Raw genomic sequence first — 16,929 nt, forward strand, 5'->3', positions numbered from 1 at the left:
TGAGCTGCTGCCCGAGAATGAGTGTGCAACGCCATTTTTTAGTGCTGCTCTCTCACCTTTGGTCAAACAAACTGAATTTAGGGCTTTCAGGCTGCACCTAATGCCCAGCACTAAAATCTGGGCTCATAGAAACATAGAAAATAGGTGCAGGAGTAGGCCATTCGGCCCTTCTAGCCTGCATCGCCATTCAATGAGTTCATGGCTGAACATTCAACTTTAGTACCCCATTCCTGCTTTCTCACCATACCCCTTGATCCCCCTAGTAGTAAGGACTTCATCTAACTCCTTTTTGAATATATTTAGTGAATTGACCTCAACAACTTTCTGTGGTAGAGAATTCCACAGGTTCACCACTCTCTGGGTGAAGAAGTTCCTCCGCATCTCGGTCCTAAATGGCTTACCCCTTATCCTTAGACTGTGACCTCTGGTTCTGGACTTCCCCAACATTGGGAACATTCTTCCTGCATCTAACCTGTCTAACCCCGTCAGAATTTTAAATGTTTCTATGAGGTCCCCTCTCATTCTTCTGAACTCCAGTGAATACAAGCCCAGTTGATCCAGTCTTTCTTGATAGGTCAGTCCCGCCATCCCGGGAATCAGTCTGGTGAACCTTCGCTGCACTCCCTCAATAGCAAGAATGTCCTTCCTCAGGTTAGGAGACCAAAACTGTACACAATACTCCAGGTGTGGCCTCACCAATGCCCTGTACAACTGTAGCAACACCTCCCTGCCCCTGTACTCAAATCCCCTCGCTATGAAGGCCAACATGCCATTTGCTTTCTTAACCGCCTGCTGCACCTGCATGCCAACCTTCAATGACTGATGTACCATGACACCCAGGTCTCTTTGCACCTCCCCTTTTCCTAATCTGTCACCATTCAGATAATAGTCTGTCTCTCTGTTTTTACCACCAAAGTGGATAACCTCACATTTATCCACATTATACTTCATCTGCCATGCATTTGCCCACTCACCTAACCTATCCAAGTCGCTCTGCAGCCTCACAGCATCCTCCTCGCAGCTCACACTGCCACCCAACTTAGTGTCATCTGCAAATTTGGAGATACTACATTTAATCCCCTCATCTAAATCATTAATGTACAGTGTAAACAGCTGGGGCCCCAGCACAGAACCTTGCGGTACCCCACTAGTCACTGCCTGCCATTCTGAAAAGTACCCATTTACTCCTACTCTTTGCTTCCTGTCTGACAACCAGTTCTCAATCCATGTCAGCACACTACCCCCAATCCCATGTGCTCTAACTTTGCACATCAATCTCTTGTGTGGGACCTTGTCGAACGCCTTCTGAAAGTCCAAATATACCACATCAACTGGTTCTCCCTTATCCACTCTACTGGAAACATCCTCAAAAAATTCCAGAAGATTTGTCAAGCATGATTTGCCTTTCACAAATCCATGCTGACTTGGACCTATCATGTCACCTCTTTCCAAATGCACTGCTATGACATCCTTAATAATTGATTCCATCATTTTACCCACTACCGATGTCAGGCTGACCGGTCTATAATTCCCTGTTTTCTCTCCCTCCTTTTTTAAAAAGTGGGGTTACATTGGCTACCCTCCACTCTATAGGAACTGATCCAGAGTCAATGGAATGTTGGAAAATGACTGTCAATGCATCCACTATTTCCAAGGCCACCTCCTTAAGTACTCTGGGATGCAGTCCATCAGGCCCTGGGGATTTATCGGCCTTCAATCCCATCAATTTCCACAACACAATTTCCCGGCTAATAATGATTTCCCTCAATTCCTCCTCCTTACTAGACCCCCCGACCCCTTTTATAACTGGAAGGTTGTTTGTGTCCTCCTTCGTGAATACCGAACCAAAGTACTTGTTCAATTGGTCCGCCATTTCTTTGTTCCCCGTTATGACTTCCCCTGATTCTGACTGCAGGGGACCTACGTTTGTCTTTACTAACCTTTTTCTCTTTACATATCTATAGAAAGTTTTGCAATCTGTCTTAATGTTCCCTGCAAGTTTCTTCTCATACTCCATTTTCCCTGCCCTAATCAAACCCTTTGTCCTCCTCTGCTGAGTTCTAAATTTCTCCCAGTCCCCAGGTTCGCTGCTATTTCTGGCCAATTTGTATGCCACTTCCTTGGCTTTAATACTATCCCTGATTTCCCTTGATAGCCACGGTTGAGCCACCTTCCCTTTTTTATTTTTATGCCAGACAGGAATGTACAATTGTTGTAGTTCATCCATGCGGTCTCTAAATGTCTGCCATTGCCCATCCACAGTCAACCCCTTAAGTATCATTCGCCAATCCATCTCAGCCAATTCACGCCTCATACCTTCAAAGTTAGCCTTCTTTAAGTTCTGGACCATGGTCTCTGAATTAACTGTTTCATTCTCCATCCTAATGCAGAATTCCACCATATTATGGTCACTCTTCCCCAAGGGGCCTCGCACAACGAGATTGCTAATTAATCCTCTCTCATTACATAACACCCAGTCTAAGATGGCCTCCCCCCTAGTTGGTTCCTCGACATATTGGTCTAAAAAACCATCCCTTATGCACTCCAGGAAATCCTCCTCCACCGTATTGCTTCCAGTTTGGTTAGCCCAATCTATGTGCATATTAAAGTCACCTTTATTGCATGCACCCCTAATTTCCTGTTTGATGCCCTCCCGAACATCTCTACTACTGTTTGGAGGTCTGTACACAACTCCCACTAACGTTTTTTGCCCTTTGGTGTTCTGCAGCTCTACCCATATAGATTCCACATCATCCAAGCTAATGTCCTTCCTAACTATTGCCTTAATCTCCTCCTTAACCAGCAATGCTACCCCACCTCCTTTTCCTTTTAATCTATCCATCCTGAATGTTGAATACCCCTGGATGTTGAGTTCCCAGCCCTGATCATCCTGGAGCCACGTCTCCGTAATCCCAATCACATCATATTTGTTAACATCTATTTGCACAGTTAATTCATCCACCTTATTGCGGATACTCCTTGCATTAAGACACAAAGCCTTTAGGCTTGTTTTTTTAACACCCTCTGTCCTTTTAGAATTTTGCTGTACAGTGGCCCTTTTTGTTCTTTGCCTTGGGTTTCTCTACCCTCTACTTTTCCTCATCTCCTTTCTGTCTTTTGCTTTTGTCTCGTTTTTGTTTTCCTCTGTCTCCCTGTATTGGTTCCCATCCCCCTGCCATATTAGTTTAACTCCTCCCCAACAGCACTAGCAAACACTCCCCCGAGGACATTGGTTCCGATTCTGCCCAGGTGCAGACCGTCCGGATTGTACTGGTCCCACCTCCCCCAGAACCGGTTCCAATGCCCCAGGAATTTGAATCCCTCCCTGCTGCACCATTGCTCAGGCGGTGACACCGTCTCAACAACGGCCAGAACGAATTTCGACCCCTAAACCTCAGGATGTATATAGCTCAAGGGATAAAAGTTATCCCCAAGAGGTGATAAGTAGATTGGTGTACAAAGTACTAGTCTGCCCACTTCTTGAGTGTGTGTACAGTTCTGGGCACCATACCACAGTGGGAACATCCTGGCCTTCAAGGGAATACAAGGACCACAATGTTGATAAATGGTGATGATGATGAAATGGGGTTGGACACCTGAATTATAAAGAAAACTAAGGGCACTGAGGATGGTTACACTGGTAAATGAATGATCTTGTTCAGGTGCTGAAGATCCTCAAGGTAAAAGATAAATTGATCACCAAAATGATGTTTAATATTACCACAAACTCCAGGACAAGTGGGCATGGATTCAAGTTTAGATGAAAAACCTTGAATATACAGTTACGGTATAACATCAGAGAATGGCCAATATGTGGAATAGACTATACAGAGAGGCAATGCAAGTAGAGGATTGTTTTAGTTCCTTTCCTGTATGTTTTATTTAAGCAGGAGATAGGAGAAAGATCCTCCTATTGCTAGTGCACTGTGTTACTATTCTATTGCCACCAGCAATGGCAAATTTTGCCCATTGGTAGTGATTTGAAAAAATTAGCCAGTTGTCATCAATTTTATCATTACATTGTCTTCCCATGTATGCATCAAAATCTTCACTATTTCATGCTGCAGATTCCCTTAGCTTATATTGCTAGTTCATTTACAAATGTTGAACTCTCTCTTTAAATTGTGCTTTTTCACAGCTTCACTCATATTTTTTTCCCCTGAAGACATGCCATAATTGTCAGCTGTGACAAAGCAACAGGAGTCTTTTAACCCTATTGGCTGAACAAAATATGATGCTGTACAGTGCAGACCACAAGCTCCATTGCAATCACTTACCTTGATGGCCACTAAATTACTGTTGCACCTCCTTGGTGCTTCTCCTGGTTTCTGACATAGCCTTTTTCATGCCGAGCCATTGTGGTTGCTAGCCCGAATATTGGCAAATCAACATGAACACAGTGCGATCTGTAAATCTCGTGTTCCTAGTGCAGGGTAGGAACTATAATGCCTCCAGTTGCCCCTTGACGACATCATCCGAAAACACAGCGTCAGTTTCCACGTGTACACTGATGACACCCAGCTCTACCTCACTACCACGACTTCGCCACGGTCTCTAACTTGTCAGACTGCTTGTCCGATATCCAGTTCTGGATGAGCAGAAATTTTCTCCAATTGAATATTGGGAAGACTGAAGCCACTATTTTTGGACCCCGTCACAAACTCTGTTCCCTAGCCACTGACTCCATCCCTCTCCCCAACTTCTGTCTGAGGCTGAACCACACTGTTTGCAACCTTGGTGTCATATCTGACCTGAAATGAGCTTCCGGCCACATATCTGCAGCATAACTAAGACAGCCTATTTCCAACTCCGTAACATCGCCCGTCTCCGCCCTTGCCTTAGCTCATCCGCTGTTGAAACCCCCGCAAGATATCTGCACTCCTTTAATTCTGCCCTTTTGAGCATCCCTGATAATCGCTCAACCATTGGTGGCTGTGCTTTCTGTTGCCTAGGCCCTAAACTCTGGAACTCCTTGCCTAAATATCTCTGCCTTCAAGACACTCCTTAAAACCTACCTCTTTGACCAAGCTTTTGATCACCTGCCCATATTTCTCCTTATGTGGCTCGGTGTCAAATTTTTTATCTCATAATACTCCTGTGAAGCACCTTGGGACGATTCACTACTTTAAAAGGTGTTATATAAATACAAGTAGTTGTTGCTCTGCTCTCTGCAGCGGATCCAGTGACTATACTGTGTTTTAAATCACAATTAAGAAAGAATCAGGAAGGGGGTACTGAAGTTTCACGTTCAGCCATGAACTCATTGAATGGCGGTGCAGGCTAGAAGGGCTAAATGGCCTGCTCCTGCACCTATTTTCTATGTTTCTATGTATCTTCAGTTTGTTTCAAAGCACATCACAATCAATGAATTACTTTTCAAGTAGTCACTGTAATTGTTAAGGATGAAAGGTGGAAAACATCACACTGTCAGACAACAGCAACAACAAGGAGTGTTACCAGACAGAAATTGACACTGAGCCAAAGAAATACACATTAGGACAAGTGACCAAAGCTTGGTCAAAGAGATAAGTTTTAAGGAGCATCTTTACGGAGGATAGCGAGGCGGAGAGGTTTAAGGAGAGAAGTCTAGAGCTTAGGGCCTATATGGCTGAATGGACAGCCACCAATGGTGAAGCGAAGCAAGTGGAGGAGTGCAGAGATCTCAGAGGGTTGTGGGGTTGGAGGAGGTTACAGAGATAGGGAGGCTTTGGAGAGATTTGAACAGGAGGGTGAGAATTTTAAAATCAAGATGTTTCGGGGCCGTGATTCAATGTAGGTCAGCAAGCACAGAGGTGAGGGGTGAAGTGGACTTGGTGGGAGTCAAGATCCAGGTGCAAAGTTTTGGAAGAGTTCATGGAGGATGGAAGATGCAAGGCAGGCCAGGAGAACACTGGAGTCAGGAGCTAACTAAAGCAGGGATGAGGGTCTCCGCAGCAGATGTGCTGAAGCAGGGGCGGAAGTCTTTGCGATAGGGAGGATATGGGGTCAGAAGCTCAGCTGAAGGCCAAAGAGGATGCTGAGGTTGTGAAAAATCTGGTTCAGCCCAAGACAGTGGCAGGGAGGAGGATTGAGTCAGTGGCGAGGGTATAGAAAGCGTTCCACAGGGCACACACTTGAGCTCCTAATTATGATATAGGGTGCTGGAGGTCAAGTGGATGTCCAATAGATTACAGAATCAGGGAATCTTACAACAATGAAGGAGGCCATTCAGCCCATCGTGCTCTTTGAAAGAACTACCCCGCTCCTCTGCTCTTTCCTGATGACCCTGCAATTTTGTCCTTTTTTCAAAGTATTTATTCAATTTCCATTTGTAAGTTACTATTGAACCTACTTACCCCAGCCTTTCAGGCAGCGCATTCCAATTCATAGCTCGCTGTGTAAAAAAAATTCTCCTTTCACTGAAAGGTGTTAAATACCACACTGTTAGACCAATGCATTCAGGTTAAAACTAGAGGGATGTATTTCTAAGTAAGGTAATAGTGAAGGTAATCCAATTGCTGTTTAAAACTAATGCAATATTGAAGTAATAGCAAAAATCAGAAAATACAAAAAAAAAGGAATAATAGTAAAATCCCAAAAATATTAAACTAGAATAAAATTGGCATAATTTGCAATCTAAAACTTCAGAGTCGGTTTTTTGAAGCTTTAACAACAACGCCGTGATTGAATTCGGAACAAGTGAGGTAGCATTGATTGCCACACCACAAATCTCCAACAAAGCTTGCAGTTTGACTGACCTTTTGGTGCAAGAGGCCGAGAGGAGTGCACTTGCTGCCTCCATTAAATGTGCGGGGCGGCAGATACAGTCCGCGCGCACGCTCGGGACCGCGGCGACCGTTGAGAGTCGCGAGGCGACAATCGCATCGCGCGGACAGACCGTGAGAGCCGCGCGCAACAATTCAAATCGATGGGCGAGCGGCGCGCGCGGCTCCCGGGCCGTTCGTCCGCGGGCTGCGCTTCCCGCTCGGACAGCCCGGCTGAAGGAAAGGAGAGGATGTTCGCCGGGATGAACGTGATGACGATCTCCGAGTCGGCGGCCTTGGCCTCTCCGCTGGGATCCGTCCCCGGCAGCGATCCTGGGCCTCGGGGACAACACCCGCAGAAAAGAGGTATAATTTAATAATTAGGAGGCCAGGTCCGCCTCCGGTCGGGTTTTTGTCGATTGATCAATCCGTGCGTGGCCGGCTACCGGCTCTCTCTCTCTTTCTCTCTGCCCTGTAACCACACCCTGCTCCCGCCGTCGAGCGCCGGGAGGAGCTGGCCCGTTATTCGCATCGAACAGACGATTGCTGATTCCCCCCCCCATCCCTAACCTGTGGGCACAGACGAATTGCAATGTCCTTCTCGCCAACCTGGCGAAGGTGAGCTAACTCGGTGCAGACCAGGGATCGAACGCGGGACCTTGTGGTCTTCACCGTTCGGCCACTTGCTGGATACATTCACGACGTCATCGGTAGCTGATGGGGGAAACCGTGCTGTGCTGTATCTCACACAGCACAACAGCAAAATACTGCGGATGCTGGCATCTGAAATAAAATCACAAAATGCTGGAAATATTCAGCGGGTCAAGCAGCATCTGCGCGGAGAGAAACAGGGTTTCAGGTCGATGACCCTTCGTCAGAACTGGCAAAAGTTTGACATGTAACAGATTCTTAAGGAAGTACTGTGGGCCTGAAAGGTGAAAGAACAACAGAGGAAGGTCTGGGAGGCAGGAGAGATTAGAGAGACAAAAGGGATTGTAAAGTCCTGACCCTGCAGTCTCACAGGAGGCACATGCTGAAGTCTTTATTTCACAGCTCTCGAGTGCCTCACTTGCCTGAGACCTGCCTTTATATACCTGTGTCGAACAGGTATGCAGTGTCTCCTGCAAGTGCACCCCTGGTGGTAAAGTATGCTTGTGTTACAGGTCATATCTAGTTAGTCATGTATAGCATGGTAAGATACAGTTATGTACAGTAGTGTGAGATACATGACATCACCCTCCCCCAAGATCTTATTGTCTTTATAGATTCAGTCTCTCAGGTGGTCTACGCTCTCGCGTGGAGCGTCTTAGTTGTGGTTCAGTTGTTTGCCTTGGTGCCTGTTTTTCTTTGGGTATGATTGCTGGTATCTCGCCTGGGCTGTCTGTTTCATTCAGTATGATTGCTGGTATCTTGCCTGGGCTGTTTGTTGAGACTGCCCTTTCCTCAGGTTGTTCCCTCTGTCTGTCCACCAGGTGTGGTGTGAGTTCCACATTGTAGTCTGCCTCTGGTTCTGCAGTGTTGTTGGTGAATCTACTTTTTACTTGGTCTACATGCCTCCGGCAGGTTTGGCCATTGTCCATTCGTACAACCAGTAGCCTGTTTCCTTCCTTGCCTGTTACTTCCCTGCAAGCCATTTTGGACCCCGGCCATAGTTTAGCACAAACACTTTGTCCCCTATCTCATTCCACCTCCCCCTCGAATTTCGGTCATGGTACTCAGTTAGCTTCTGGCGCTTTGCCTCAACAATTTCATGCATGTCTGGGAGGGTTAACGAGAGTCTAGACATTTAAGGTCCGTTTCATCAATAGTTGCGCGGGGGGAACCCCAGTCAACGAATGCGGATGAGATCTGTATGCCAGCAGCAGTCGCGACAGGCGGCTCTGCAGCGTGGGACCTTGGATTTTTAGCATGCCTTGTTTAACGATTTGCACTGCTCGCTCCGCCTGGCCATTGGAGGTCGGCTTGAACGGTGCCGTCTTAACGTGATTTATGCCGTGGTCAACTATAAACTCTTGAAATTCTGTGCTGGTGAAGCACGGACCATTATCTCTGACCAATATGTCAGGAATTCCGTGCATTGCAAACATAGTTCTAAGGCTCTCCACAGTGGTGGAGGTGGTGCTCGAGTTTAAAATGGTGCACTCGATCCATTTTGAAAATGCATCGACGACTACGAGGAACATTTTGCCCATGAATGGGCCCGCATAGTCTACATGCACCCGTGACCATGGTTTGGTGGGCCAGGGCCAGGGGCTAAGGAGGGCCTCCCTGGGGGCATTACTGAGTTGGGCACAAATGGTGCACCGCCGGACGCAAAGCTCCAAGTCCGCGTCAATGCCAGGCCACCAGACGTGGGATCTGGCTATGGCCTTCATAAGGACGATCCCCGGGTGCTCGCGGTGGAGCTCCCGGACAAACGCCTCTCTGCCTCGCAAGGGCATAACTACTCGGCTGCCCCACATCAGGCAGTCTGCCTGTAGTGATAGTTCATGCATGCGCCTATGGAAAGGTTTGATCTCCTCGGGGCAGGCATCGCGGGCCTCTGCCCAGTCACCAGTTAAAACACATCTTTTGACTAAGGATAACGTGGGGTCGCTGGTCGTCCAGGCTCTGATTTGGCGAGCCGTCATGGGCGAACCTGTCGATTCAAAGGCATTGATTGCCATGACCATCAAACAATCCTGTTCGTCGGACCCTTCCGTGGTCGCCAGGGGTAGCCTGCTAAGCGCGTCGGCACAGTTGTCTGTGCCTGGTCTGTGCCTTATTGTATAGTCGTAAGATGCCAGCATGAGTGCCCACCGCTGAATGCGCGCCGAGGCGTTGGCGTTTATTGCCTTGTACTCGGATAGCAGGGACGTGAGGGGTTTGTGGTCGGTTTCTAATGCGAACTTGGCCCCGAAAAGGTATTGGTGCATCTTTTTGACACCGTACACGCACGCGAGCGCCTCCTTCTCAACCATACCGTACCCGTGCTCCGCCCGCGAAAGTGACCTGGAGGCATAAGCAATGGGTTGTAATTTACCCGCATCATTGACATGCTGTAAAACGCACCCGACCCCGTACGCTGACGCATCACATGTAAGAACTAGCTTTTTACCTGGGTCAAAAAAGACTAAAACACTGTTGGAACATAGAAGGTTGCGTGCCTTATTGAAGGTGCGTTCTTGGGCGTCCCCCCAAAACCAATCGCACGCCTTTCTGAGTTGCTCAAGTTCTGCATAAAGCTCCCAAAGTAGCCCGAGAAAGGCACGCAGTTCCGAGACATTCCGGGGCCTGGGTGCCAGACAAATTGCTTCGGTTTTGGATTCTGTTGGGCGGATTCCATCAGCGGCAATCCTTCTGCCCAAAAATTCAACCTCGGGCGCGAGAAACAGACACTTGGATTTCTTAACTCTTAGGCCTACCCGATCCAATCGACTTAGTACTTCCTCCAAATTGCGGAGATGGGAGCCGGTGTCCCTGCCTGTGATGAGTATGTCATCTTGAAACACAACCGTTCCCGGGATGGACTTGAGCAGACTCTCCATGTTGCGCTGGAATATAGCAGCTGCCGACCTGATGCCGAATGGGCATCGATTGTACATAAAAAGGCCTCTGTGTGTGGATGGTGGTGAGTAGCTTAGACTCTTCGGTCAGTTCTTGCATCATATACGCAGATGTGAGATCTAGTTTTGAGAATCGTTTTCCTCCAGCCAACGTGGCAAATAGGTCCTCCGTTCTGGGCAGCAGGTATTGGTCCTGTAGGGAGACTCTGTTTATGGTAGACTTGTAATCCCCACAAATTCGTACGGATCCATCAGGCTTCATGACAGGGACAATGGGACTTGCCCAGTCGCTAAATTCCGCGGGTGAGATAATGCCTTCCCACAGAAGCCGGTCCAGTTCGTGTTCAATCTTTTCCCTCATCACATAAGGCACAGCTCTAACTTTGTGATGGACCGGCCTGGTATCCTGTGTGATGTAGATTTTAACTTTAGCCCCTTTGAAGGTGCCCACACCTGGCTGAAAGAGATGTTCAAAACGACTTAGAACTGTTGAGCAGGAGGTCCGTTCCTCTGACGACATGGCGTGAACATCATCCCATTTCCAATTTAGTTTTGCCAGCCAGCTTCTCCCCAACATTGCTGGGAGATCACCGGGGACAATCCACAAGGGAAGTCGGTTCACCGTCCCTTTGTATGTGACTGAGAGCATGGCGCTGCCAAGGACTGGGACGATTTCTTTGGTATAGGTCCTTAGTTTGGTGTTGATCCTTGTGAGTTTTGGTCTGTTGCTTTTGTGCTGCCACAGCTGTTCAAATTGTTGGACTCAAATCTCATGAGAGATTGACTAGCTCCTGTGTCCCGTTCCATATTGACAGGTATCCCGCTGAGTAGGACCCTCATCATTATTGGAGGCGTCTTGTTGTAAGAATAGTGGACATTGATCATGTTGACCCGCTGTACCCAGGCATCCCGAGCACTGTCCCCACCGTCTTCTGGTCCGCTTTCCGACCCTTCCGATTCATATATCAGCCGAGGTGATGTTTTTCTGCACATGCGAGCCAGATTCCCTGTATAGTTGCAGTTTCTGCAAACAGCATGCTGAAATGGACACCCCCTTGTTGAGTGCCTTCCCCCACATCTCCAGCACAGACCGCTTCCATTGTTTCCGAAGGATGAGCTGCATCTGTCTGATCTCTCTTGAGCTTCTCTCAGTCTGTAGTTGATTGCTCGCATTGTGAGTTGATGAGGTGTGAACGTCCGTTCATTTGGCCCTTGATGGCTTCTGATGCCACTGCCTGCTGTTGAAGGCCTGCTCTCCTGCCTTGTCACAAACTTGGAGATATTACATTCAATACCTTCGTCTAAATCATTAATGTATATTGTAAATAGCTGGGGTCCCAGCTATTTTGCACACTAATCTCTTGTGTGGGACCTTGTCAAAAGCCTTTTGGAAGTCCAAATACACCACATCCACTGGTTCTCCCTTCTCCACTCTACTAGTTACATCTTCAAAAAATTCTAGAAGATTTGTCGAGCATGATTTCCCTTTCATAAATCCATGCTGACTTGGACCGATCCTGTCACTGCTTTCCAAATGCGCTGCTATTACATCTTTAATGATTGATTCCAACATTTTCCCCACTACCGATGTCAGACTAACCGGTCTATAATTTCCTGTTTTCTCTCTCCTTTTTAAAAAAGTGGTGTTACATTAGCTATCCTCCAATCTATAGGAACTGATCCAAAGTCGATAGACTGTTGGAAAATGACCACCAATGCATCTACTATTTCTAGGGCCACTTCCTTGAGTACTCTGGGATGCAGCCTATCAGGCCCTGGGGATTTATCGGCCTTCAGTCCTATCAATTTCCCTAACACAATTTCCTGACTAATAAAGATTTCCTTCAGTTCCCCCTTCTCGCTAGACCTTTGGTCCCCTAATAATTCCAGAAGGTTATTTGTGTCTTCCTTAGTGAAGTATTTGTTCATTTGGTCTGCCATTTCTTTGTTCTCCATTATAAATTCACCTGATTATGACTGCAAGGGTCCTACATCTTCACTAATCTTTTTCTCTTCACATATCTACAGAATCTTTTGCAGTCAATTTTTATGTTCCCTGCATACTTACTAATATACTCTATTTTCCCCCTTCCTAATTAAACCCTTTGTCCTCCTCTGCTGAATTCTAAATTTCTCCCAGTCCTCAGGTTTGCTGCTTTTTCTGGCCAATTTATATGCCTCTTCCTTGGAGTTAAGCCACCTTCCCCGTTTTATTTCATCCATATGATCTTTAAATGTCTGCCATTGCCTATCCACCGTCAACCCTTTAAGTATCATTTGCCAGTCTATCCTAGCCAATTCACGTCTCATACCATCAAAGTTACCTTTCTTTAAGTTCAGGACCCTAGTCTCTGAATTAACTGTGTCACTCTCCATCTTAATGAAGAATTCTACCATATTATACTCACTCTTCCCAAAGGGGCCTCGCACAACCAGATTGCTAATTAATCCTCTTTCATTACACAAGACCCAGTCTAGGATGGCCAGCTCTATAGTTGGTTCCTTGACGTATTGGTCTAGAAAACCATCCCTTATACACTCCAGGGAAATCCTCCTCCACTGTATTGCTACCAGTTTGGCTAGCCCAATCACTATATAGATTAAAGTCGCCCATGATAACCTGTATTGCACGCATACCTAATTTCCTGTTGATGCCATCCCCAACCTCACTATTACTGTATGGTGATCTGTACACAGCTCCCACTAGCGTTTTCTGCCCTTTGGTGTTCCGCAGTTCTACCCATACAGATTCCACATTATCCAAACTAATGTCCTTCCTTACTATTGCGTTAATCTCCTATTTAACCAGTAACGCTACCCCACCTCCTTTTCCTTTCTGTCTATCCTTCCTGAATATTGAATACCCCTGGATGTTGAGTTCCCAGCCTTGGTCACTCTGGAGCCATGTGTCCGTAATCCCTATTACATCATATCTGTGCAGTTAATTCTTCCACCTTATTACGAATGCTTCTCGCATTGAGACACAGAGCCTTCAGGCTTGTTTTTTTAACACTCTTTGTCCTTTTAGAATTATGTTGTAATGTGGCCCTTTTTGAATTTTGCCTTTTGCTTCTGTCCCCATTTTACTTCCCCCTGTCTCCCTGCATAGATTCCCATCCCCCCTGCCATATTAGTTTAAACCCTCCCCAACAGCACTAGCAAACACTCCCCCTCGGACATTGGTTCTGGTCCTGCCGTCCGGTTTGTACAGGTCCCACCTCCCCTAGAACCGGTTCCAATGTCCCAGGAATTTGAATCCCTCCCTCCTGCACCATTCCTCAAGACACGTATTCATCTTAACTATCCTGCTATTTCTATTCTGACTAGCACGTAGCACTGGTAGCAATCTTGAACTTCCTAACTTTTGAGGTCCTACTTTTTAATTTAACTCCTAGCACCCTAAATTCAGCTTGTAGGAGCTCATTCTGTTTTTTACCTATATCGTTGGTCCCTATATGCACCACGACAACTGACTGTTCACCCTCCCCTTACAGAATGCCCTGCAGCCGCTCCGAGACATCCTTGACCCTTGCACCAGGGAGGCAACATACCATCCTGGAGTCTCAATTGCGGCCGTAGAAACGCCTATCTATTCTCCTTACAATAGAATCCCCTACCACTATAGCTCTCCCACTCTTTTTCCTGCCCTCCTGTGCAGCAGAGCCACCCATGGTGCCATGAACTTGGCTGCGCTGCCTTCTCCTGATGAGTCATTTCCCCCAACAGTAGAAACATAGAAACATAGAAAATTGGTGCAGGAGTAGGCCATTCGGCCCTTCTAGCCTGCACCGCCATTCAATGAGTTCATGGCTGAACATTCAACTTCAGTACCCCATTCCTGCTTTCTCGCCATACCCCTTGATCCCCTAGTAGTAAGGACCTCATCTAACTCCTTTTTGAATATATTTAGTGAATTGGCCTCAACAACTTTCTGTGGTAGAGAATTCCACAGGTTCACCACTCTCTGGGTGAAGAAGTTCCTCCGCATCTCGGTCCTAAATGGCTTACCCCTTATCCTTAGACTGTGACCTCTGGTTCTGGACTTCCCCAACATTGGGAACATTCTTCCTGCATCTAACCTGTCTAACCCCGTCAGAATTTTAAATGTTTCTATGAGGTCCCCTCTCATTCTTCTGAACTCCAGTGAATACAAGCCCAGTTGATCCAGTCTTTCTTGATAGGTCAGTCCCGCCATCCCGGGAATCAGTCTGGTGAACCTTCGCTGCACTCCCTCAATAGCAAGAATGTCCTTCCTCAGGTTAGGAGACCAAAACTGTACACAATACTCCAGGTGTGGCCTCACCAATGCCCTGTACAACTGTAGCAACACCTCCCTGCCCCTGTACTCAAATCCCCTCGCTATGAAGGCCAACATGCCATTTGCTTTCTTAACCGCCTGCTGCACCTGCATGCCAACCTTCAATGACTGATGTACCATGACACCCAGGTCTCTTTGCACCTCCCCTTTTCCTAATCTGTCACCATTCAGATAATAGTCTGTCTCTCTGTTTTTACCACCAAAGTGGATAACCTCACATTTATCCACATTATACTTCATCTGCCATGCATTTGCCCACTCACCTAACCTATCCAAGTCGCTCTGCAGCCTCACAGCATCCTCCTCGCAGCTCACACTGCCACCCAACTTAGTGTCATCTGCAAATTTGGAGATACTACATTTAATCCCCTCATCTAACTCATTAATGTACAGTGTAAACAGCTGGGGCCCCAGCACAGAACCTTGCGGTACCCCACTAGTCACTGCCTGCCATTCTGAAAAGTACCCATTTACTCCTACTCTTTGCTTCCTGTCTGACAACCAGTTCTCAATCCATGTCAGTACACTACCCCCAATCCCATGTGCTCTAACTTTGCACATCAATCTCTTGTGTGGGACCTTGTCGAACGCCTTCTGAAAGTCCAAATATACCACATCAACTGGTTCTCCCTTGTCCACTCTACTGGAAACATCCTCAAAAAATTCCAGAAGATTTGTCAAGCATGATTTCCCTTTCACAAATCCATGCTGACTTGGACCTATCATGTCACCTCTTTCCAAATGCACTGCTATGACATCCTTAATAATTGATTCCATCATTTTAGCCACTACCGATGTCAGGCTGACCGGTCTATAATTCCCTGTTTTCTCTCTCCCTCCTTTTTTAAAAAGTGGGGTTACATTGGCTACCCTCCACTCCATAGGAACTGATCCAGAGTCAATGGAATGTTGGAAAATGACTGTCAACGCATCCACTATTTCCAAGGCCACCTCCTTAAGTACTCTGGGATGCAGTCCATCAGGCCCTGGGGATTTATCGGCCTTCAATCCCATCAATTTCCCCAACACAATTTCCCGGCTAATAAGGATTTCTCTCAGTTCCTCCTCCTTACTAGACCCCCCGACCCCTTTTATAACCGGAAGGTTGTTTGTGTCCTCCTTCGTGAATACCGAACCAAAGTACTTGTTCAATTGGTCCGCCATTTCTTTGTTCCCCGTTATGACTTCCCCTGATTCTGACTGCAGGGGACCTACGTTTGTCTTTACTAACCTTTTTCTCTTTACAAAACGGTCTATCTGTTTTGGAGGGAGATGACCGCAGGGGACCCCGGATGCTCCAGAGTGAATCCATGCGCAGCTCCAGTGCCACTGGAAGCATCCCTGACTTCCCACATAGCACAGGAGGAGCATGACACGGGTCTGGGCTCTCCTGCCATGACTTAACCCTTAAGTTAATTTAATTTGGCAACAATGTCAAAGGTTACCTACTGATAAGAAAAGAAAAAGAAAACAAAAAAGATTAAATACTCACCAATCCACCAGCCAATCACTTATCTGGTTGGCTGTGACGTCACACTTCGATTTCTTATTATTTCTTTGTTTACTTTTGTCCCTGCACCAGCTAGCTGCTCCTGGCCTTTTATAGGCCTCGATCTTCGACCTCCCGACTGCCGCTGCTCCTGGCCTTTTATAGGCTCGATCCTCGACCTCCATCTCCCGACTGCCGCTGCTCCTGGCCTTTTATAGGCTTGATCCTCGACCTCCATCTCCCGACTGCCGCTGCTCCTGGCCTTTTATAGGCCTCGACCCTCGACCTCCCGCTCTCGACTGCCGCTCTCGAATGCTGCTGCACCTGGCCTTTTATAGGCCTCGACCCTCGACCTCCCGACTGTCGCTGCTCCTGGCCTTTTATAGGCCTCGACCCTCGACCTCCCGCTCCCGACTGCCGCTGCTCCTTGCCTTTTATAGGCCTCGACCCTCGGCCTCCCGCTCCTGACTGCTGCTGCTCCTGGCCTTTTATAGGCCTCGATCCTCAATCTCCCGCTCCTGACTGCCGCAGGGTGTGAATGGCAGAATAGTTACCAGCTGCCATAAGAAAAAAATAAAAAGAATGGGGTTGTTTTAAAGAACAGAATATGGGCAGAGGTTATGGTCTGAAATTGTTGAATTTGATGTTGAGTCCAGAAGGCTGTAAAGTGCCTAAACGAAAGATGAGGTGCTGTCTGTCGAGCTTGCGATGAGCTTCATTGGAATAGTGTAGGAGGCTGAGGACAGGGAGGTCAGAGTGGGAGTGGAGCGGGGAATTAAAGTTACGGGCAACTAGAAGCTCGGGGTTCACACTTACGGACTGAAGGGAAGTGCT

At 47.2% G+C, this 16,929-nt stretch overlaps 1 protein-coding gene and 1 long non-coding RNA gene across 3 annotated transcripts in view; one reads left to right on the plus strand and one right to left on the minus strand.

Annotated features, from left to right (window-relative positions):
* Positions 1–7,183, minus strand: part of LOC139267028 (uncharacterized) — a 159,285-nt gene extending 152,102 nt beyond the window's left edge. Inside the window, exon 1 of the long non-coding RNA XR_011593813.1 lies at positions 6,738–7,183. This is a non-coding gene — a long non-coding RNA (uncharacterized lncRNA). The remainder of the gene's footprint in view (positions 1–6,737) is intronic.
* Positions 6,751–16,929, plus strand: part of disc1 (DISC1 scaffold protein) — a 199,423-nt gene continuing 189,244 nt past the window's right edge. For both annotated transcript variants that reach the window (XM_070884674.1, XM_070884675.1), the window contains exon 1: positions 6,751–7,109. In XM_070884674.1, the coding sequence (XP_070740775.1) occupies positions 6,908–7,109 (202 nt within the window). In that variant the 5' untranslated portion in view covers positions 6,751–6,907. The remainder of the gene's footprint in view (positions 7,110–16,929) is intronic.

Source organism: Pristiophorus japonicus, chromosome 7, assembly GCF_044704955.1.
Source record: "Pristiophorus japonicus isolate sPriJap1 chromosome 7, sPriJap1.hap1, whole genome shotgun sequence".
NCBI classification, from domain to species: domain Eukaryota; kingdom Metazoa; phylum Chordata; class Chondrichthyes; family Pristiophoridae; genus Pristiophorus; species Pristiophorus japonicus.